We start from the raw sequence: 22,819 nt of genomic DNA, 5'->3' as shown, positions 1-22,819 counted from the left end.
CTGAATTCATGAAGTGGACCCCTTCTCTTTGTATTTGGAAGCCCCTCCCCCTGGCTGTTGACCTCCCATTTGATACAGGAAAAAAACAGAAGTTTATCAAGCAGCCCTGTCTATGAGCTAGATCCTTAGGCTAATCACAATGTCTTTTCATGGTTTATCTGTGCTAAGCTCATGATTCAGTATGAACCCACAGCTTTCTCCTCACCTTCCACTACCATCCAACTCTTCCTCATCTTAGTCTCTATTCCCACTTCTCTTCCAGTGTGTCCCACCAGGACTTCGCCTAAATGATACTCATTCTATTAGCTCCTGATGATGTGTCTGGGTATCACATTCATGTTGTGTCCTGCTTCTGTCCTGGAAAGAGCTGGGTACGTTTCTTGGCTGCCTGGGCTCACCTTTGAACCAAATGATTGGGCTACAGAGAACTCTTTTTCAAATCGCTGAGTATCTAAGCAATATTGCGCCTAGAAATAACCCCTGGGGAATAGCCCTTAGTTACATCCTCAGAGGCTGATCAACTATTTTGTGTTCTTTAGTAACTGTCAACAAATGTTATATACAATAGTAGTTTGTGGAATAACTTTGAATAGTGCAGCCTTGCTGAAGAGAAGGCAAAACCATAAAAAAGAGGAAGTTTATACAGTTTACCATTTCATCTTCTCTACTAATATCCCCTAGCATCTCCTTCATCCCAGGTACCTAAACTGGGTCCCAATCTTATTCTCCAGTGACTGGTAAATAATTCTTGCTACAGTTCTGCCTGATCATTAAGGGAGTAGTTGATAATGCTTAAGGAAGGAAACTTCCAGGGATGTGGACATTTAAAAAGAGATCTTTTGGGGCTTCCCTGGTGGCGCAGTGGTTGAGAGTCCGCCTGCCGATGCAGAGGACACGGGTTCGTGCCCCGGTCTGGGAGGATCCCACGTGCCGCGGAGTGGCTGGGCCCGTGAGCCATGGCCGCTGAGCCTGCGCGTCTGGAGCCTGTGCTCCGCAACGGGAGAGGCCACAAAAGTGAGAGGCCCGCGTACCGCAACAAAAAAAAAAAAAAAAAAAAAGAGATCTTTTGTAGGGTTTGGGGTTTTTTGTTGTTGTTCTTGTTGGGGTTTTTTTGTTTGTTTGTTTGGGGATTTTTTCAAATACATTTATTTATTTATTTTTGTCTGCGTTGGGTCTTCATTGCTGCACGTGGGCTTTCTCTAGTTGCGGCGAGAGGGGGATACCTTTCGTTGCGGTGCGTGGTCTTCTTATTGCGGTGGCTTCTCTTATTGCAGAGCACCGGCTCTAGGCATGCAGGCTTCAATACTTGTGGCTCGTGGGCTCTAGAGCGCAGGCTCGGTAGTTGTGGCGCACGGGCTTAGTTGCTGCGTGGCATGTGGGATCTCCCCAGACCAGGGATCGAACCTGTGTCCCCTGCATTGGCAGGTGGATCCTTAACCACTGAGCCACCAGGGAAGTCCTGTTTGGGTTTTTTTTTTGCGGGGGGGATGTTTGTTTTGGTTCTGGTTTTGGTTTTGGTTTGCTGCTGGAAGCACTCTAGCGGACCCAAACAGACCTCTGTCCCTTTACTAGCTAGAACTCCAGACTGTCTCGAAGATGGAGAGTTTCCCCTTAGAGAATCTTTGTGGGGAGACATCTCCACCTTCTAATGAGGAAAAGCAAACCCTCTTCAGATGGGCCATTTTAACAGACTACTTGACATATTACTCTGCAATGTTACTGTCCTCTAGGAAGTACTACATAAGCAACATGTCCTCAACCTATTCTGTGTCAAACAACACCAAATCCAACTCACAGACATTTGAGGTGTTATTCACTCATTCAGTAAATATTTACTAAAGCTGATTATTTCAAGAAACTTGTTCTAAGAGCTATATAAAAAGCAAAGATTAATAAAGACATCTTTGAGCAACAAATGAAAAACAACCATAAAATATAATAAAAGTTGAGTGATATATAACAAAACTATGAGAGATACAGAGACTCAGGCATTCAGAAGAGAAGGCTTCATGGAAATGACAGCACTTATTGAGGAGAGACTTAAAGGATAAGTAGGATTTGAAAAGGCTGATGATTCCAAGTTGAAAGAATGCCATGTGCTAAAACATAGGTGCATAAAATAGATAAAGAATAAAAAAATCACAAAGGGTTTATTGTATCTTGAGCCCATGGGAGGATGTAATCAAAGGAGACCGTGGATATATCATATGAGGATGGATCATTAAGAATCTTAAATACCAAACTCCCACTAAGGAATTTTTATTTGTGCATACATTACTTGGATTTTTCTCTTTTTGATTGGTAAGAGTTGTGCTTTTCTCTCATAGATTTCCTCTTGTCTTTTTATTAATCCAAATACTAGTGAAAGGCATCGAATTTTCAGGTAATATTGAATTAGCAACAGAGTGTCTATGCATTCTCAATCAGTTTACCTGAGGATATGGATCTGTGTAGTGAATGGCTAAGTTAAGCAAAAGGTTATCAGTCTCAAATATGAACTACTTATGGATGAAGACCCATTATTAGAATAAAGATAAAAATGAAAGGTAGTGAAAGCAGGGTATAATATTAGAGGCAAAGTAATGGTTGAAGAATTAGAAATAAAATTTTGGTTAACAAAAGTAAGCAAGAATAATTTTTGGTTTGGGGCCTTACTTAGGCCCCCCTGCAACACCACTCTCACCTCTAACACATAGACATACCAGGGACCATACATGAGAAAGATAGCCCCAAGGGAGCTCTGTAAAACAAAAATAAAGGACTTCTTCAACTCAAAATGCAACACTCACCACTTTTTCCTATCAATTCCAAATGTCCTCAGATCCCCAGAACATCACGACTCCTGGTGCAGCACACCTCTGATTGGCCATCCCCAGCAGAGGTCAGAGGAGCCATGGGGAACCACACCACTGTCACCGAGTTTGTCCTGCTGGGGCTCTCAGATGCCTGTGAGCTGCAGATGCTCATCTTCCTGGGGCTCCTCCTGACCTGCCTCCTCACTCTACTGGGGAACCTCTTCGTGGTCCTCACCCTCATGGACAGGCACCTCCACACCCCCATGTACTACTTCCTCCGCAACTTTGCCATCCTGGAGATCTGGTTCACCCTGGTCATCTTCCCCAAAATGCTGTCCAACATCCTGACAAGATACAGGACCATCCTCCTGGCAGGTTGCTTTCTTCAGTTTTTCCTCTATTTCTTCCTGGGAACCACAGAATTCTACCGACTGGCAGTGATGTCCTTTGACAGGTATGTGGCCATATGTAAACCCTTGCGTTATGTCACCATCAATGAGCAAAAGGGTCTGTGTCCAGCTAGTTCTTTGTTCATGGATGACAGGATTCCTTATCCATCATCGTTCCAAGTTTCATCATATTTCAGCAGCCATTCTGTGGCCCCAATATCATTAATCATTTCTTCTGTGACAACTTTCCACTCCTGGAACTCATATGTGCGGACACAAGTCTGATTGAGCTTTTGGGTTTTATTTTGGCCAACTTCAGCTTACTGGGCACTCTGTCCGTGAAGGCCACCTGCTATGGCCACATCCTTCACACCATCCTGCAAAACCCCTCAGCCAAGGAGAGGCAGAAAGCCCTCTCAACCTGCTTCTCCCACATCACTGTTGTCTCTCTCTTCTATGGCAATTGCATCTTCATGTATGTCCAGTCAGGCAAGGGTGGCCAGGGTGAGGACAGGAACAATGTGGTGGCCTTGCTCAATACCATGGTGACCCCGATGTTCAACCCCTTCATCTACACCCTGAGGAACAAACAGGTGAAGCAGGTGTTTAGGGAGCAGGTGAACAAGCTCTTCTTACAAAGATGTACCGGACCTGAGAGGAGGGGAGGAAGTTACCTCCTTGCCTGAACCTCTGCAAATGCAGCTTCTGTCCTGATCTCCATGAACTATCCCCTCCTAGATAGTTTTCAGCATGTCCTCTAATCTACAGTGGTTTCTCACATGCATCATTATTGGCTCACACAGTCTTCTCAGAGTACAGAAAGCTCAGCGTACCACAGCTATGTCTGGTATGTCTTAATGTTTCTGACCCTAGCCTATACCTGAGTTTCTTAATCTTGCCTCATTTTTAAGTTATAATTATAAACTTAGCATACCTTCTTCACTAGAATATTTCAAAATTGATAAAAAAATACTCTCAGTAAGAATATATTCATGATAGACTTCAGAAATATTATATATACAGAAAAATTAATGAGGTGGAATGGCCAAGAAACGTTGAACAAAAAAAGTATCAGGTATTAAAAACACTAACTTAAAAACAAACAAATACAACAGTGGAATTGGATACCCTAGAAAGATAATGCAGAGTAGACATAAAGATCTAACAGATAATTAAAGTAGACTTTCTAATCAGTAAAGAAGGTCAAGTCAATAAACGATGCCAAGACTACTGGCTATAACCACATTAGAAGACTTCCTTTAAAAAAGATTGAGGTCTAGTACATAGTTGGTTATTTGGGTGGGGGAAAGGTTAGAGCAGAATATCAACTTAAATGTTATATGTGCCTTAAATATTTATTTGAAATTAAAACCTAGAAACACATATGTACTCACTAGTCTATAAATATCCTTTTCTTTGAGAATGAATATAATGACTGTTGTAGTATTTCTTGTTTAAACCACATTCATAATATGAAATTTCAAGATTGGTTTCAGCAGCACAAAAATTGTAAAGATGCTTAAGAAACTATCTGTGAGCAGAATTCTAGCATTTTCGCTTTTTGTCTGTCTTTTGCCAGTCTTCACAGTCCTTGCCCACACCTCAGTCAACAATTTTTTTCCTCAATAGTCAATTTTTTTTTCAATATATTCCAATATGGAATCTACTGAAAGGAACTGACTTCATTTTCATAGAAATAGCTTTGTTTTTAATACTCGTATTTCACTGGCTTATCTTTATTTAATTAAAATGTCATTACAATAACAAGTCCAACTATTACATCAAGGCTTAGAAACAACTGATTTTTGGTACAAGCCAACTGAAAGGAACAATAATATGCATGGGGGGGCTTCCCTGGTGGCGCAGTGGTTGAGAGTCTGCCTGCCCATGCAGGGCACACGGGTTCGTGCCCCGGTCCGGGAGGATCCCACATGCCACAGAGCGGCTGGGCCCGTGAGCCGAGGCCGCTGAGCCTGCGCGTCCGGAGCCTGTGCTCCGCAGCGAGAGAGGCCACAACAGTGAGAGGCCCGCGTACCACAAAATAATAATAATAATAATAATAATAATAATAATAATATGCATGGGTACAACAGAAGCCTACTAGCTGCAAAGCTAGTAGTTTCAAGGCATGCTGTGGACATCAATGATTTTTAGAAGCAGTATAGCACAAAGACTGAGAACAGCTACTAGAAACCCAGGTTCAGAACTCAGCTATTAGCCATTTGATCTTGAGTAAGCAATATTTCTTTGCAACTCAGATATATATGGAGATAATAATAGTATCTACCTCATAGAATCCTTATAAATATCAATGTATTAATATATGTTAGAATGCTTAGCACAGGGCTTGGTACAAAGTTAAGTACCATGTTAAGTGTCAGGTACTATGTTTTACTGAAGGAATAAGCTGAATAAATGAAGATAAATTGAAGAGATTACCTAGTACCTTGAAGAAAAAGTTGTTAGATCCTCACCTCATCTCTTAAACTGAAATAAATTCAGGATGAATTAAGTAGATAGATATAAACCATGAAAAAGAAAATTTAGGTAAAAATTATTTTATTAAAGACATGTAGGGAGCTTTTTTGATGGAAGAAATATAAAAATAAGTTTACAAATTTGGCTATGTAAAATTTTTAGACTTCTTTATATCAGGAAAAAACCCATAAATGCTGTAATGGCCATATGTACTTTCTATCTACCTGCACGCATTTCCCATTCTTAAAGTAGTAGGTCCCTGATCTTTCTCAGTAAGGCCCTTCCCCCACTCAGTTCATGGAGATGGGGTGGTGGCGACTTCATCCCTAACCAGTCAGAGCATGACCATGATTATTGGCTCAGGAATGGCCATATCACTAAAATCAGGCCAGTGAAACCAAACAAGTCTCAATTCTGAGATACTTGTGGGAACTGGTGGAAGAGTCTCTCTGCTGGACTTGAGGTTGGGAGAAAGTAGGGGAAAAAGGAGAGGAGACACAAATTACCAATAAGGGGAATAAGAAAGTGGATACCACTATGAATTCTATAGGAATTAAAGAGTAATAATGGAACATTATAAACAACTTATGTTAATGTTTTTGACAACTTAGATGAAATGGATAAACTTCTTGAAAGACACAAGCTACCAAAGCTTACCCAAAATAAAATAGATAACTCTAGCAGTCCTATATCTTTTAAAGAAATTGCATTTGTAGTTAAAAACTTTCCCAAAAAGAAAAGTGCAGGCCCAGATGTCCTCATGGTTAACTCTACTAATTACTTTAAAAAGAGATAATACCAATGTTATAAAACTCTTTCAGAAAACAGAAGAGGAAGAAACACTTCTCAAATTAACCTATGAAGCCAGCATTATCCTGACCAAAATCAGACAAACATACTAACAAGAAAGAAGTTACCAATATCCTTCAGAACATAGATTTTAAAATTCTTAAAAAAACTTTAGCAAACTATTTCCAACAACATAGCAAAAAGGTAATACATCCTTGACCAAGTGGGGGTTATCCCACAATTACAGGATTGGTTCAACAGCCAAAAGTCAATCATATGTAATTCACTACATTAACAGATAAAGGAGAAAAACCATATGATCATCTCAATAGATGCAGAAAAAGCATTTAACAAAGGTCAATCCCCATTCATGATTTAAAAAAAAATGGATAGCAAACTAAGATAGAAGAGATATCTTAGCAAACTAAGATAGAAGAGAATTTCCTCTAGCTGATAAAGGATACTTATGAAAAACCCACAGTAAAATACTAAATGGTGAAAGACTGAATGCTTTCCCCTAAGATTAGGAACAAGAACTTTACAACTTCTACTCAACATTGTACTATAGGATCCCAGCCAATGCAATGGTAAGAAGAAATAAAAGGCATGCAGACTTATCATAAAAGGATGCTGAATTTTGTCAATGGCTTTTTCCTCCATCTATTGAGATGGTCATGTGATTTTTTTTTTTTTTTTTTTTTGCAGTACACTGGCCTCTCACTGTTGTGGCCTCTCCCGTTGCGGAGCATAGGCTCCGGACGCGCAGGCTCAGTGGCCATGGCTCACGGGCCCAGCCGCTCCGCGGCATGTGGGATCTTCCCGGACCGGGACACGAACCCGTGTCCCCTGCATCGGCAGGCGGACTCACAACCACTGCGCCACCAGGGAAGCCCGGTCATGTGATTTTTAAAATTATTTACTTATTTATTTGGCTGCGCTGGGTCTTAGTTGCGGCACGTGGGATCTTCATTGCAGTGTGCAGGATCTTCGTTGCGGCATGCAGGATCTTTAGTTGCAGCACGTGGGATCTAGTTCCCTGACCAGGGATCGAACCCCGGCCCCCTGCACTGGGAGGGCAGTCTTAACTGCTGGACCACCAGGGAAGTCCTGATCATTTGACTTTTATCCTTCATTTTGTTAATGTGGTGTATCACATTTCTTGATTTGTGGATGTTGAACCATTTTGCATCCATGGACTAAATTCACTTGATCATGGTGTATGATCCTTTTAATGTACTGTTAAATGCAGTTTGCTAAACTTTTTTGAAGATTTTTGCATCTGTGTTCATCAGGGATATTAGGTATAACATTTTTTTCTTGTAGTGTCCTTGTCCAGCTTTGGTATCAAGGTCATACTAGCCTTACAAAATGAGTTTGGCAGTATTTTCCCCTCTTCACTTTTTTGCAAGAGTTTAAGAAGGACTGGTATTAATTTTTCTTTAAATGTTTGGTAGAATTTACCAGTGAAGCCATCTAGTCCTGGATTTTCTTTCTTTTTTCCTTTTTTTTTGGGTGGAGGGGTGTTGATTACTGATTTAACCTCCTTACTAGTAACTGGTCTGTTCAGCTGATATAAAGGGAACCTACCTCTGCATAATAAGGGCCATATATGACAAGCCCACAGCTAACATTTTACTCAACGGTGAAAGCTTTTCCTCTAAGATTAGGAACAAGGAAAGGATGCCCACTCTTTCCACTTTTATAGTACTCTTTCAACATAGTACTGAAAATCCTAGCCAGAGAAATTAGGCAAGAAATAGAAACATAAAGACTCCAAATTGCAAAGGAAGAAGTAAGGTTGTCTTTATTTGCTGATGACATTTTATATATAGAAAACCCTAAAGACTCCTCTAAAAAACTGTTAGAACTAATAAACGAATTCAGTAAAGTTGCACAATGCAAAATCACCACACAAAAATAGGTTGTATTTCTATACATTAATAACAAACTATCAGAAAGAGAAACTGAGACAACAATCCTATTTACAGTAGCATCAAAAATAATAAAATACTTAGGAATATATTTTACCAGGGAGGTAAAAGATCTGTACATTAAAAACTATAAGACATTAATGAAATAAATTGAAGGGGACATAAATACATGGAAAGATATCCTGTGTTCATGGATTAGAAGAATTAATAGTGTTAAAATGTCCATAACTACCCAAAGCAATCTACAAATTTAATGCAATCCTTATCAAAACAATCCTAAAATTTGTATGGACCCACAAAAGGCCTTGAATAGCCACAGCAATCTTGAGAAAGAACAACAAAGCTGGAGACATCACATTTCCTGATTTCAAACTCTATTACAAAGCTATAATAATCAAAACAATATGGTATTGGCATAAAAACTCAGTGTTAACAGAACAAGAGAGCCCAGAAATAAACCTATGCATATATGCTCAATTAATTTTTAACAAAGGAGCCAAGAATATACAACAGGTAAAGGATAGTGTCTTCAACAGGTGTTGAGAAAACTGGATATCCACATGCCAAAGACTGAAACTGGACCCCTACCTTACACTACTCACAAAAAATCAACTCAAAATGGATTGAACATAGACCTGAGTCCTTAAAACTCCTAGAAGAGAACGTAAGGAGTAAGATCCTTGACACTGGTCTTGGCCATGATTTTTGGATATGACACCAAAAGCAAAGGCAACGAAAGCAAAATAAACAAGTGAGACTGCATCAAACTAAAAAGTGTCTGCATAGCAAATGAAACCATCAACAAAGTGAAAAGTCAACCTATGGAATGGGAGAAAGTATTTGCAAGCCATATATCTGATAAGGGATTAATATCCAAAATATACAGAACACATAAACTCAATAGCAAAAAAAAAATAAACAACCCAATTTAAAAATGGGCAAAGAGCCCAAATAGATATTTTTCCAAAGAAGACATACAAATGGCCAACAGGCAAATGAAAAGGTGATTCACATCATTAATCCTTGGGGAAATGCAAATCAAAACCACAATGAGATATCACTTTACACCTGTTAAGATGCCTATTACTAAAAAGAAAAGAGATACCGAATGTGGGCAAAGTTATGAAGAAGAGAAAACCCTCATGCACTGTTGGTGGGAATGTAACTGGTACTATCACCATAGAAAACAGTATGGCGATTCCTTAAGAAATTAAAAATAGAAGTATCATAAGATCCAGCAATCCCACTACTCGATATACAACCAAAGGAAACAAAATCATTTTTTCGAAGAGGTATCTGTATTCCCATTGCAGCATTACTCACAATAGCCAAGGTGTAGAAATAACCTAAAAGTCCATTGACAGATAAATGAATAAAGAAAATGTGGTATATATAAATAATGGGATATCATTCATCCTGTAAAAAAAGGAGGAAATCCTGACATTTGTGACAGCATGGATGAACCTGGAGGGCATTATGCTAAGTAAAATAAGCCAGACAGAGAAAGACAAGCACTGCACGATATCACTTATATGTGGAACAACAACAAAAAAAAACTAATAGAAACAGATAGTAGAAAAGTGGTTGTCAGGGGCTGGGGTGGAGAAAATAGGGAGAGGTTGGTAAAAGGGTACAAACTTTCAATTATAAGATGAATAAGGTATGAGGATCTAACGTGTAATGTGGTGAGTATAGTTGATAATGCTGTACTGTATAATCGAAAGTTGCTAAGTGAATAGAACTTAAATGTTCTCACCAAAATAAAAAGGTAATTATTTAAGGTGATGGGTATGTTAATTAACTCTGGGGTTATCCTTTAACAATATATACATCTATCAAATCATCGCCTTGTACACTTTAAATACCTTACAGGGGTTTCCCTGGTGGCGCAGTGGTTGAGAGTCCGCCTGCTGATGCAGGGGACGCGGGTTTGTGCCCCAGTCCGGGAAGATCCCACATGCCGCAGAGCGGCTGGGCCCGTGAGCCATGGCCGCTGAGCCTGTGCGTCCGGGGCCTGTGCTCTGCGGCGGGAGAGGCCACGACGGTGAGAGGCCCACATACCGCAAAACAACAAACAAACAAACAAAAAACCTTACAATTTTATTTGTCAATTGTACCTCAGTAAAAAGAAAAAAAAGGGCACACAGTTTGGGGGGTAGGAGGAGGTAAAATTGTCTTTGTTTTCAAATGATATAATCATCTATGTAGAAAATCCTAAGGAATCTACCCAAAAATCTTCCCAGAATTAATGAATAAGTGTAGTAAGGTTGTAGAATACAAGATTCTTATAGAGAAGCCTATATGCTAACCTATATGCTAGCAGTAAACAATCAGAAATTGAATTTTTTTAAAAAACATTTACAACCACACCAAAAAATATGAAATACTCAGGGGTGAATTTAACAAAAGATTTTTAAGACTTGAATATGCAAGTCTGAAAACAATAAAACTGTACTGAGAAAAATTAAAGACTTTAATAATAAAAGGAGAAATATATTGATGAATTGCAAGACACATTATTATTACGATGTCACTTCTCATAAATTGCTGGTGAAATCATAAATTGGTACAATTTCATATTATCTAATGAAGTTGAAGAGCTGCATAACCCACAACCTACTAAAACCACTAAATCTAGCATTTGCCCTGGAGAAACTCTTGCATGTGTGTCCAGGAGATATGTCCAAAAACATTCATAGCCACACTGCTAGAAATTGGGGGGAAGAAACTGATAACAATCAAAATGTCTTTCCACAAAGTAATGGAAAAAGCAATGTTACGTAGTGGAATACTATACAACAGTGAAAATGAATGAATGATAAACCACATACTTTAACACGGATGACTGTCAGAAACATAATATTGCAGTAACAAAAGAATATACACAATTTGATGCCATTTATATAAAGTTCAAAAATGTGCAAAGATAAAAATATATTGTTTAGGAACATATACACATATAGTAAAACGATAAAGGAAAGCTAGGGAAAGATAAGCTCAAAAAATTCAGGACTGCAGTTAGTTCAGGTGGGAAAAGAAGATGGAGTTGGAGGGGCACATACAGACCATCAACAGTGTTGATGTCCTATTTCTTAAGCTGGGTGGTAGGTACATGTGTGTTCATTTTACGGTTGTCCTTTTATCTTACGTGTAGATTATAAATACACATAAGTATTTATTTAATGTATAATAAAAAATTTTAAAATAAAATACAATTAAAATCCCCATGAGAAGCACTTCGAGCCAAAAATAATGGCACACAACCTGCTGAGAATTACATATAATTCTGCCAAAAGCTGGCTGAGGACTTCTCACTAAAGGATATGAGGATGACAGATAAGAGGAAAATGCAGGTATTTCATTTTGAGTAATGTATAGTTTATTTGGCGAGGGTGGAGGGGCAATAGGCCTTTATAATAAGTAGAGAGATTATAATATTTAAAAAGCACTTACGCAAGCATCGTATCAGTTGAGCCTCATAACAGTTTTTTGAGATGCAGTACCTAGTATTTGGTCTCCATTTTTCAACAGGGGAAGCTGAGAGTCTCATAGGTTAAGGGGACATGTCTAAGATCACACCACTGCTGGTGAGTGGCAGGGTCAGAACTGGAATCCAGACCTTTCAGTTCCAGGTCGAGTGCACTTCCAGTGTACAGATCTGCTCACCTTGAGCACAGCGTGGAAGCATGTGGCAGGGAAAGAGCTGCCAGGGGGATGTAGACTCAGAGAGGAAGAGTGGTGGGAAGACAACTTTGGCCAACTTCACAGCTTTGCCTAGGACCAAGCCTGAATCGGGGGTCACATCACAGCAGGACAGAAATCTCCATCGGCTGTCTCGGTTCTCATCTCCAATCTTCTCATGCCCTCTCCACATTTCCATGCCTCTGCCCACTGGTTCCAGCATTCTCTGCCTCTGGGTTCCTACCTACCTACCCCATTATGATGCTACCGACATCTTTCTTAAAAAGAGAATTTAGCCCTGTCCCAGCTTCTCCAGTCTTAAATTCCCACACACTGCTCAACAAACAACATTCTTAGGATATTGCCTTTTTATAGAGCAACAGAGACTATAAATGGTAATGTTCCTTCCCATTTTATTATTACACCACACTGCAGACTTCTGGTCTCAGTGCCCAACTTACTTCCTTTAGCGCTCTCCCTTTATCTTTCTCCAACATTGCATTAGATACTTGAGAGTTACACTATTTTAGGAATCTCAAGAATCTTCACATTGCACATGTAAAGGGTCTAAGGCCTTCTATAGTAGAAGGTAAATTACAGATATGTGGTATATATAGTATCTAGCTTTGTTCAGACTACAAAACAAACTATTCCAAATTGCCTTGCTGTGAAATAAACTCACTCATTCATTCATTCAGCCATCCATCTATCTATTTGTAACCAATAAATCAACTTCTCCACAAACCCATGGAGATATGTGGCTACATGTGGTCATATTTTTTTATTTTTTCAGTTAATTATGCAAATCCCCATTTTCTGTATTGACATCAATTCTAGTATCTGTTGTTGGGCCTACCTGTTTCTCTCCTAAAGGGTCCCTGAAATCCAGTCATTACACAGAAAGGGGGTATAGCAGACAGGCTGGTCTCACACAAGCGCGCGTCTGAGCGCACACGTATCCACTCGGCCTTTCACCATTTCAACACACACCAGTGACTTCCAACATCGCCTTTCAAAGAGATTGGAAGGCTTTCTCTGGCCACAGGAGCTGCCCTGCCATGCTCACAGAACCAGGAGAAGCCACTCACCTACTCTCCTTTAGAGACGATGACTTCAGAAGAAGTCTTCTGAAAGGAACGCCCTTTAGTGAGTCCATGGTCATTTCCCTTTCTAAAGAAAACTCCCAATCTGATTCCGAGGTGCCCATTGGTCCCTTTGTGGGAGAAGACATGGCATAGGGGCTGCCTTCAGTGATTCATGGAGACTTTCAAGTTTATAGCACCTCTGTCACTTTTGAAAAGGAACATATACATTTAACCTCTATCATTTTTTTCTTGAAAACAAATCTTAGTATCAACTTCTCTCCATATCCACTGCCCCCACCTGGTTCAGGTCTCCAGCATCTGTCATGGATGACTTGTGATGGTCCCCTCACCCACCTCCCTGAGCCCTCTTTTGCCCACCTCCAGCCCATCCTCCCACAGCAGCCAGAGTGATCTTTATCAAACATAAATGGGGTCAAGTCACTTCCCTAAAACTCATTAGTAGCTTGCCTTTAATCTTCAAATAAAACTCAAATGCCTTACCTTAACCCCCAGTGTCCTTTGGTGATTTCAAGAGCATTTGATTTTCTAAGAGAGACCCAGTTGATTGCAAATTGCCTTGTGTGGCCCAGGTCTAGCTGTCCAGCAGCAGCTTCTGCCTTTGCCCTTCCTCCACCACCCTCCAAACACACTGACCTCCTTCTGGTACTGGGATACACCAGCTCTTCCCCAACATGGAGCCTTTGCCCTTGTTCTTTCCTCTGGAGAGTTGCTTTTCCCCCAGCCTTGACTGTGATGAGCTCAGTTCATTCACCAGGTGTCAGCATAAATGTCACTCCCCAAAGAAGTCTTCCCTGACCATTCTGTTTACATAGATCCTCTTGCCCTCAATTTTTCTACCTCAACACCTATTTGTTACACTGACACACTTCAAATTTAAAATGAATCCTTCCTAGAACACACCCTCTCACCATACACAAAAATAAACTCAAAAGGACTTAAACATAAGACATGATACCATAAAACTCCTAGCAGAGATCATAGGCAGAATGTCCTCTGACATAAATCATACCAATCTTTTCTTAGGTCAGTCTCCCAAGGCAATAGAAATAAAAACAAAAATAAACAAATGGGACCTAATCAAACTGACAAGCTTTTGCACAGCAAAGGAAACAATAAACAAAATGAAAAGACAACCTACAGAATGGGAGAAAATATTTGCAAACGATGTGACCGACAAGGGTTTAATTTCCAAAATATACAAACAGCTCATACAACTCAACAACAAAAAACAACCCAATCAAAAAATGGGCAGAAGAACTAAATAGATATTTCTCCAAAGAAGACATACAGGTGACCAATAGGCACATGAAAAGATGTTCAACGTTGCTAATTATTAGAGAAATGCAAATCAAAACTACAATGAGGTACCGCCTCACACCAGTCAGAACGGCCATCGTTTAAAACTCTACAAATAACAAATGCTGGAAAGGGTGTAGAGAAAAGGGAACCCTCCTACACTGTTGGTGGGAATGTAAATTGGTATAGCCACTGTGGAAAATAGTATGGAGTTTCCTCAGAAAACTAAAAATAGAGTTACCATATATGATCCAGCAATCCCACTCAAGACAAAACTCTAATTCAAAAAGATACACACTCTTGCACTGTTGGTGGGAATGTAAATTGATACAGCCACTGTGGAGAACAGTATGGAGGTTCCCTAAAAAACTACAAATAGAACTACCATATGACCCAGCAATCCCACTACTGGGCATATACCCTGAGAAAACCATAATTCAAAAAGAGTCATGTACCAAAATGTTCATTGCAGCTCTATTTACAATAGCCCAGAGATGGAAACAACGTAAGTGTCCATCATCGGATGAATGGATAAAGAAGATGTGGCACATATATACAATGGAATATTACTCAGCCATAAAAAGAAACGAAATTGAGCTATTTGTAATAAGGTGGATAGACCTAGAGTCTGTCATACAGAGTGAAGTAAGTCAGAAAGAGAGAGACAAATACCGTATGCTAAAACATATATATGGAATTTAAGGGAAAAAAATGTCATGAAGAACCTAGGGGTAAGATAGGAATAAAGACACAGACCTACTAGAAAATGGACTTGAGGATATGAGGAGGGGGAAGGGTAAGGTGTGACAAAGCGAGAGAGAGGCATGGACATATATACACTACCAAACGTAAGGTAGATAGCTAGTGGGAAGCAGCCGCATAGCCCAGGGAGATCAGCTCGGTGCTTTGTGACCGCCTGGAGGGGTGGGATAAGGAGGGTGGGAGGGAGGGAGACGCAAGAGGGAAGAGATATGGGGACATATGTATATATATAACTGATTCATTTTGTTGTAAAGCAGAAACTAACACACCATTGTAAGGCAATTATACTCCAATAAAGATGTTAAAAAAAAAACAGTAAAAAAAAAAAAAATTCCATTCAAAATAGCATAAAAAAAAAAACCAAAAAGATATATGCAGGGCTTCCCTGGTGGCGCAGTGGTTGAGAGTCCACCTGCCGATGCAGGGGACACGGGTTCGTGCCCCAGTCCAGGAGGATCCCACATGCCGCGGAGCGGCTGGGCCCGTGAGCCATGGCCTCTGAGCCTGCGCGTCCGGAGCCTGTGCTCCGCAACGGGAGAGGCCACAACAGTGAGAGGCCCATTTACCGCAAAAAAAAAAAAAAAAAAAAAAGATACATGCACCTTTATAATCATAGCAGCACCATTCACAATAGCCAGGACATGGAAACAACCTAAATGTCCATTGATAGATGAATGGATAAAGAAGATGTGGTACATATATACAATGGAATACTACCCAGCCATAAAAAAGAACAAAATAGTGCTTCCCTGGTGGCGCAGTGGTTGAGAGTCCTCCTGCCGATGCAGGGGACGCAGGTTCATGTCCCGGTCCGGGAGGATCCCACGTGCCGTGGAGCGGCTGGGCCCGTGGGCCATGGCCTCTGAGCCTGCGCGTCCGGAGCCTGTGCTCCGCAACAGGAGAGGCCACGGCAGTGAGAGGTCCGCGTACCAGAAAAAAAAAAATAAAAGAACGAAATAATGCCATTTGCAGCAACATGGATGCAACTAGAGATCATCATACTAAGTGAAGTAACTCAGGAAGAGAAAGACATATACCATATGATATCACTTACCCGTGAAATCTAAAATATGACAAAAACGAACCTATCTATGAAACAGAACCACGGACATAGAGAACAGACTGGTGGTTGTCAAGGGGAAAGGGGTTGGCGGAGGGATGGAGTGGGAGGTTGGGCTTAGCAGGTGTAAGCTTTTATATATAGAATGGATACACAACAAGGTCCTACTGTATAACACAGAGAGCTATATTCAATATCCTATGATAAACCATAATGGAAAAGAATATTTTTTTAAAAATGTATATATATGTGTATGTGTATATATATATATGTTTATATATATAACTGAATCACTTTGCTGTACAGCAGAAATTAATACATTGTAAATCAACTATCCTTCAATTTTAAAATACTGATAAAAAATAAATAAAATAAAGTAAAATGAAATGAATCCTTCCTTCCCCACTTCACTGTAAGCTTCTTGAAGGCAAGGACTTGTTTTATGCCTAACATATAGTTGGTACTCAGTAAATATTTAATGAATGGTGGAGCATCATGCTGTACATATATTCATTCATTCAATTATTGCTATTTCATCATCCTCTTGCTGCCTACAGATAGGATAACAAGGTCCCCCTTCATCTGTATTTATCTGCCACTACCTACCTTGTCCCTTATGGTTCTCAAATCATTACAAAGTTTTAACAATTGAGTGAAATCATTCTTCACTTGTTCCCTGGAGAACAGAGTTGACTTAAAATTATACTTCAGCCTTAATCACCTGAACAACTTGGAGAGAAAAATCCCAAATAAAGATCCTGCTAGCTCCTCAGTCTGGAAGGCTCTTTCCCTGCCAGAAGGCTGCTCCTTAGGAGGCTGAGGTGGGACCCCAAGGAGTGCAGAGTGGCTCTCCTCCCTCCCCGTGCTGCTCACAATTGTCTGCCTTGGAGTAATCCTGGAGAGAGGGGGAAAGAGAGAATTGGCTATGGAGGAGGCACACTAAGGTGTTAATCTGGGTCCTCCTCCCAAACACAATCCTGAATCTTGACTCTGTGGATGACCTCCAGGCGAAACCTTCTCTTTGGGTGAAGAGTGCCTTCCTCCAGAGGGTGCATGGGATCCTCACTTCAAAATGCCCTGCCATCCTTAGAAATAGGCACTGTGCTCAGTGGTTTTACATGTGAACAAGACCATGCCTCTCAGTCTGTATTTGTCCCGCATTTTTCTTTTCCTTTTTTAAAAATAAATTTATTTATTTATTTTTGGCTGCCTTGGGTCTTCGTTGCTGTGCGCAGGCTTTCTCTAGTTGCGGCGAGCAGGGGCTATTCTTCGTTGTGGTGCCTGGGCTTATTGCAGTGGCTTCTCTTGCGGTGCACGGGCTCTAGGCGCCTGGACTTCAGGAGCTGTGGCTCATGTCCCGCATTTTTCATGTAATCATTATGACATATAATTCCCAGCCTGTGGAGCTGAATACAATTCATAACCAAGATTATAAAATATTTTAAAATATTTTTCAGTTGTCTGTTTATTCCTCCTAATCCTCCGTATCCTCTACTGTTTTAGGTCATCTATCCCTTTGCTATCCAACTCACTGGAGGGAGAGGAAAGGAGTCAATGCTAGAGGAAGACATGAGGGTAGGTAGTTTCTAACTGAACTTCTGCAGACAGTACAAACCAGCATTAAAATGGTGATGCTGGGCTTCCCTGGTGGCGCAGTGGTTGAGAGTCCGCCTGCCGATGCAGGGGACACGGGTTCGTGCCCCTGTCTGGAAAGATCCCACATGCCGCGGAGCGGCTGGGCCCGTGAGCCATGGCTGCTGAGCCTGCGCGTCCGGAGCCTGTGCTCCGCAACGGGAGAGGCCACAGCGGTGAGAGGCCCACGTACCACACACACACACACAAAAAATGGTGATGCTGTGAATGAGGTTATGGAGCATTTCCTACAATGGCCCTTAATCAATCATTCAACAATTATTTATTGAGTACCTGCCATATGCCTAACATTCAATCACTCGTTGGTTCAACAGAATTTTATGCTGCCAGGATCTGTGTTAGGGGCTAAAATGCAAAAATGAGTAAGATGTGGTCTCTACTCTCCAATAGCTCATTTCTGCAAAAAAAGACAAGACCACCAACTCATACAACTGAAGAATAATCTGAGTTAAATTATGTGTACTAGAACTGAATGTTCATAGAGCTCGGTGGACTGAAATTGTAAAGATGCAAAAAACCCAAAAACCTTCTTAAAGGAGGAAGTGCCTGAAGAGAGCTTTGAAAGAGAAGTAAATAATAGATAAGCAGAAGAAAGGAGGGAAGGCACCCCAGGCTGTGGGAACAGCTTTGGCAAAAGCCAGAGGCTAAAGCAGGCTTCAGATGCTTTGGGAGCAGCGAGGAAATGGAAAGGACAAAGTAGGCTCTTCATTAGATCCGCAAACCAGTTTAAACCTCTTGCCAAAGGAACGGTGAAATTTTGATAAGGTATTGTGTGTGGGTTATGAGTCTTTTAATTGTACCGGCTTATAATTAAACCATTGTCTCTAGTCATTGCTAGATAGCTACTGAGAAAAGCCAGTTACCCCATGCTACTGTATAACTTCTTTGTTTTATGCAAAATAGCCAGCTCTAGTCTAAAAAAGAGCTGAGTGCCTCTATTCAAGTGGAATAGAATGAAAATAAAAACCCAGGGCTTTCATGCTCACAGGGTCTTTCCTGGACACACACAGTCAGAGCATCATGTAATTTTCTCTCTTTCCCTTCTAAGAGGGTGGAAAAAGAAGCAAAAACGTTCTGCATCCCAGAAGGCCAAGAATAAGCCAGGGCCTGGCTGTCCCCATGCAAGCAGCCATGCAGGCAGATGCAGCCACCAATCCCGAAGGCAAAGAACATAGGGGACAATGGAGAGATACACTGCTGAGGAGCGGAAGAAAAGGAAGGGCTTCCAAAAAGTCAAACTGAAGGGAAATGTGTTTGTTTATAAAATTAAAGTTCAGAGAGAACAGATAAAGAAAAACTGAAGAATGAGTAGGAGAAGCCCAAAAATGCGTTTTGCTCTTTTTTTTTTAATATCAAAGATAAAACTCCTTGACACTAATAATTAGTTAGCTAGCCAGAGTTTTTAATTTTGGTCACCCTAATGAAGAGGGTGGAGAAAATTCAGAGGAGTGATGAATAACGGTTAGAGATAAAGAGGATTGGGATTGGATAGTCTTTATTTCTAAACAGGAGAGTTTCCTAATGGTGGAGTCTGTTGTGCTAACCTTTGTAACTGAAACAGATTATAAAATGTTTTCTGAAGCTTTCACAGTAGACAGGATCCTCCCCAAAGGACATATTTACCGGGTTTTTTTGTTTGTTTGTTTGTTTTGTGGTACGTGGGCCTCTCACTGCTGTGGCCTCTCCCGCTGCGGAGCACAGGCTCCGGACACACAGGCCCAGCGGCCATGGCTCACGGGCCCAGCCGCTCCGCTCCACGGCACGTGGGATCCTCCCGGACCCGGACACGAACCCGCGCCCCCTGCATCGGCAGGCAGACTCCCAACATATGCGCCACCAGGGAAGCCCAAGGACATATTATGGTAGGAAAAGTAGAATATATGTTTGTGAAGGATCCTTAAAGAGTCTATGGATGACTGAAGCTCTTTTTTTTTTTTAATTGATTTTATTTTATTTATTTTTGGCTGCATTGGGTCTTTGTTGCTGCACGCGGGCTTTTCTCTAGTTGCAGCGAGCCGGGGCTACTCCTTGCTGTGGTGCACGGGTTTATTGCTGTGGCTTCTCTTGTTGCAGAGCACAGGTTCTAGGCACACGTGCTTCAGTAGTTGGGGCACACAGGCTCAGTAGTTGTGGTGCACGGGCTTAGTTGCTCCGCGGCATGTGGGATTTTCCCGGACCAGGGCTCAAACCCGTGTCCCCTGCATTGGCAGGCGGATTCTTAACCACTGCACCACCAGGGAAGCCCTGGAGCTCTTACATTGCTAGTAGGAATGCAAAATGATACAACCACTTAGGAAAACAGTTTGACAGTCTCTTACAAAGATAAACATACACTTACCATACAATCCAGCAATCCCACTTTTAGATATTTACCCAAAGAAATGAAAATGTATGTCTACTCAAAGACTTGTATGCAAATGTTCATAGCAACTTTATTCAAAATAGCCCCAAACTGGAAAAAACCCAAATGTCCATCAACTGGTGAATAGATAAATAAATCGATGGGATACCCATACCATGGAATGCTACTCAGCAGTAAAAAGGAATAACTAATGATACAGGCAGCAACATGGACTCATCTCAAAAGCATCTGCTAAGTGGAATAAGCCAGACACTAAAGGCTATATACTGCATGATTCTATTGGTGTGACAGTCTGGAAAAGGCAAAGGGGACAGAAATTGGATCAATGGTTACCGGGGGCTAAGGATAGGGAAAGGGAACTGATTCCAAAGAGGAGGAAAAATTGGGGGGTTATGGAACTCTTCTATATCTTAATTGCAGTTGTAATAACACAACTATATACATCTGTCAAAATATATTAATCTGTATATTTTAAAGGAGTGAATTTTACTGTATCTTAACTATACCTCAGTATGAAATCTAATTTTCCTCTCATGGTTTCCTTTTTAACTCTGTTGTCTTCTTCACTTTGAATCTCTAAAGGGCCAAAGCTTCTAATTCCAGGCCCACCCCTCCCTGGAATGAGATTACAAGGAGTCATAAGTGCTGAAGAGAACTTCTTGACAAGAAAAAGAAAGAGACGGACTGCTATGGTCTGAATGTTTGTGTTCCCCCAAAATTCATATGTTGAAATCCTAAGCCCTAAAAGTGATGGTATTAGGAGGTGGGGCCTTTGGCAGGTAATTAAGTTGTGAGGGTGGAGCTATCAAGAAGATAATTAGTGTTCCTAGAAGAGATTCCCGGGAGAACTCCCAGCCCCTCCTACCACGTGAGATACAGTGAGAATTCTGCGACCTGAACCATTACAGGGCCCTCCCACACCATGCTGGCACCCTGATCTCACACTTCCAGCCTCCAGAACCGTGAGAAATAAATGTCAGTTGTTTATAAGCTACCCAGTCTGTGTTATTTTGTTATAGCACCCAGAATGGACTGAGACAGGGTCCCCCAATTGTTTCCAAGAAATCATTGGTAAAATTTGTCCTGCACAAAGAAATGCCGCTGGCCAATCATAGAATATACAGAGGAACAGAGGACAGGATCAAAGACAAGGATGCTTTCTCTCCACGTCTAAATGGAACCAGGGGAAGGCTGTCAGCGTGGTTTAGACGGAGGTTTCACAGAGTAGGCTATGGCCAGCAAGTGAAGCCGAGGCACCTTCCTAGCCCTCCCAGCTGGGAGTGTTCCAGCCACTCTGGGACGCCCCAAAGTGTAGGCACAGGGATGGCTTCCCCCACTCCACCAAGGTTCACAAAAGCCAAACGGTGACCTGACAGGGCACCTGTGAGACATGGGCAGACGTCATTTCTGCTCATGGTGCCTGGACAGTTGGCTCCAGGGCTCCTACTGCAGATGGTGCCAGGTTCCCAGCCAAGGATGGGCCGATGAGGTCTCCGGTGCAGTCTAGCCATAGGGTCCTGAATCATGGAACTCACCAAGTACTGTCTTTGATGGGCTTGTCTGAGGATGGCCAGGATAGGAAAATTACTATCAAACACCAGGATCAGGCCCCAAGTATCTGGGCCTGACTCATGCCAATCCTGGGAGCAAGGTAGTGATGGGAAATGGAGTTCTACCCTGTTCTACCCTGCCAGGATAGAACAAACATTTCAGGTGTTTGTTGAAGGGACTTCTGATACAAAGAAAAAAAGAGAATGTATTCAAATTTCACACAAAATGGTTTGAAAATTCATATCCTACTACCCAAGTAGAGTCTCCTGTATAACTCTGCCCCCCACACCCACCGCAAACACAAACACAAACACACACACACACCATCTCTCCAAAACGTTTCCACTTACACTCATCCATGTTCATCTTCAGGAGTAAGAGCAAACAAATAATGCTTGCTATTTGCCAGGTATTCCTCTAAACATCTTACTAAATTAACAACATTGAAGGTATAGTATTATTCCCATTTTACAGGTAGGAAACTGAGGCTCAGGAAGACTTAACGTGTCTAAAGTTACCTAGTTGGTAAGTGACAAAGTGGAGTTTAAATCCAGGCTGTGTGGCACCGAAGACCAGTTTCTGCCACATTTGCCGACACGTCTATTACCAGGCTCCTCACAAGTCTGTGCCCACAACCAGCACATGCCCAGCTTTTCCCTAGAGCAGACTCAGGTGCATGGAGGGAGTTGTTTGCCAAGTGCAGCCGCATCCCTTCTAGAAGAGAAGACACCAGGAGTCAGGCTGGGAGGAGATTAGAGCTCATTCAGCCCACTGGTTTTGAAATTTTTGTGGGGTTTTTTCCATGAAATGTGATGAACATCTCAATTCTTTCCCCAGAAAAATGCTTTACAAGTTCACAGACCCCCTGAATCTTGTCCACGAACTCCAAATTAAAGGCCCTGATCTATTCAAATCCCTTCATTTTAGAGCACCTGATTTGACAGTAAACATTCAATACACTATTAC

At 41.3% G+C, this 22,819-nt stretch overlaps 1 protein-coding gene and 1 long non-coding RNA gene across 3 annotated transcripts in view; one reads left to right on the top strand and one right to left on the bottom strand.

Annotated features, from left to right (window-relative positions):
* Positions 1-22,819, bottom strand: part of LOC109552287 (uncharacterized) — a 91,703-nt gene that overhangs the window by 33,243 nt on the left and 35,641 nt on the right. The gene's annotated exons all lie outside the window — the stretch shown is intronic.
* On the top strand, positions 2,839-4,632 carry OR6J1 (olfactory receptor family 6 subfamily J member 1). The gene is given in 3 exon segments (XM_019948535.3): positions 2,839-3,289; positions 3,291-3,350; positions 3,352-4,632. Coding segments are annotated over 3 exon segments (975 nt in total). The 5' UTR covers positions 2,839-2,893; the 3' UTR covers positions 3,871-4,632.

This window comes from Tursiops truncatus, chromosome 2, assembly GCF_011762595.2.
Source record: "Tursiops truncatus isolate mTurTru1 chromosome 2, mTurTru1.mat.Y, whole genome shotgun sequence".
Lineage (NCBI taxonomy): Eukaryota > Metazoa > Chordata > Mammalia > Artiodactyla > Delphinidae > Tursiops > Tursiops truncatus.
The sequence above is the reverse complement of the archived record's forward strand: the minus strand, read 5'-3'. Positions and strand labels throughout refer to the sequence as shown.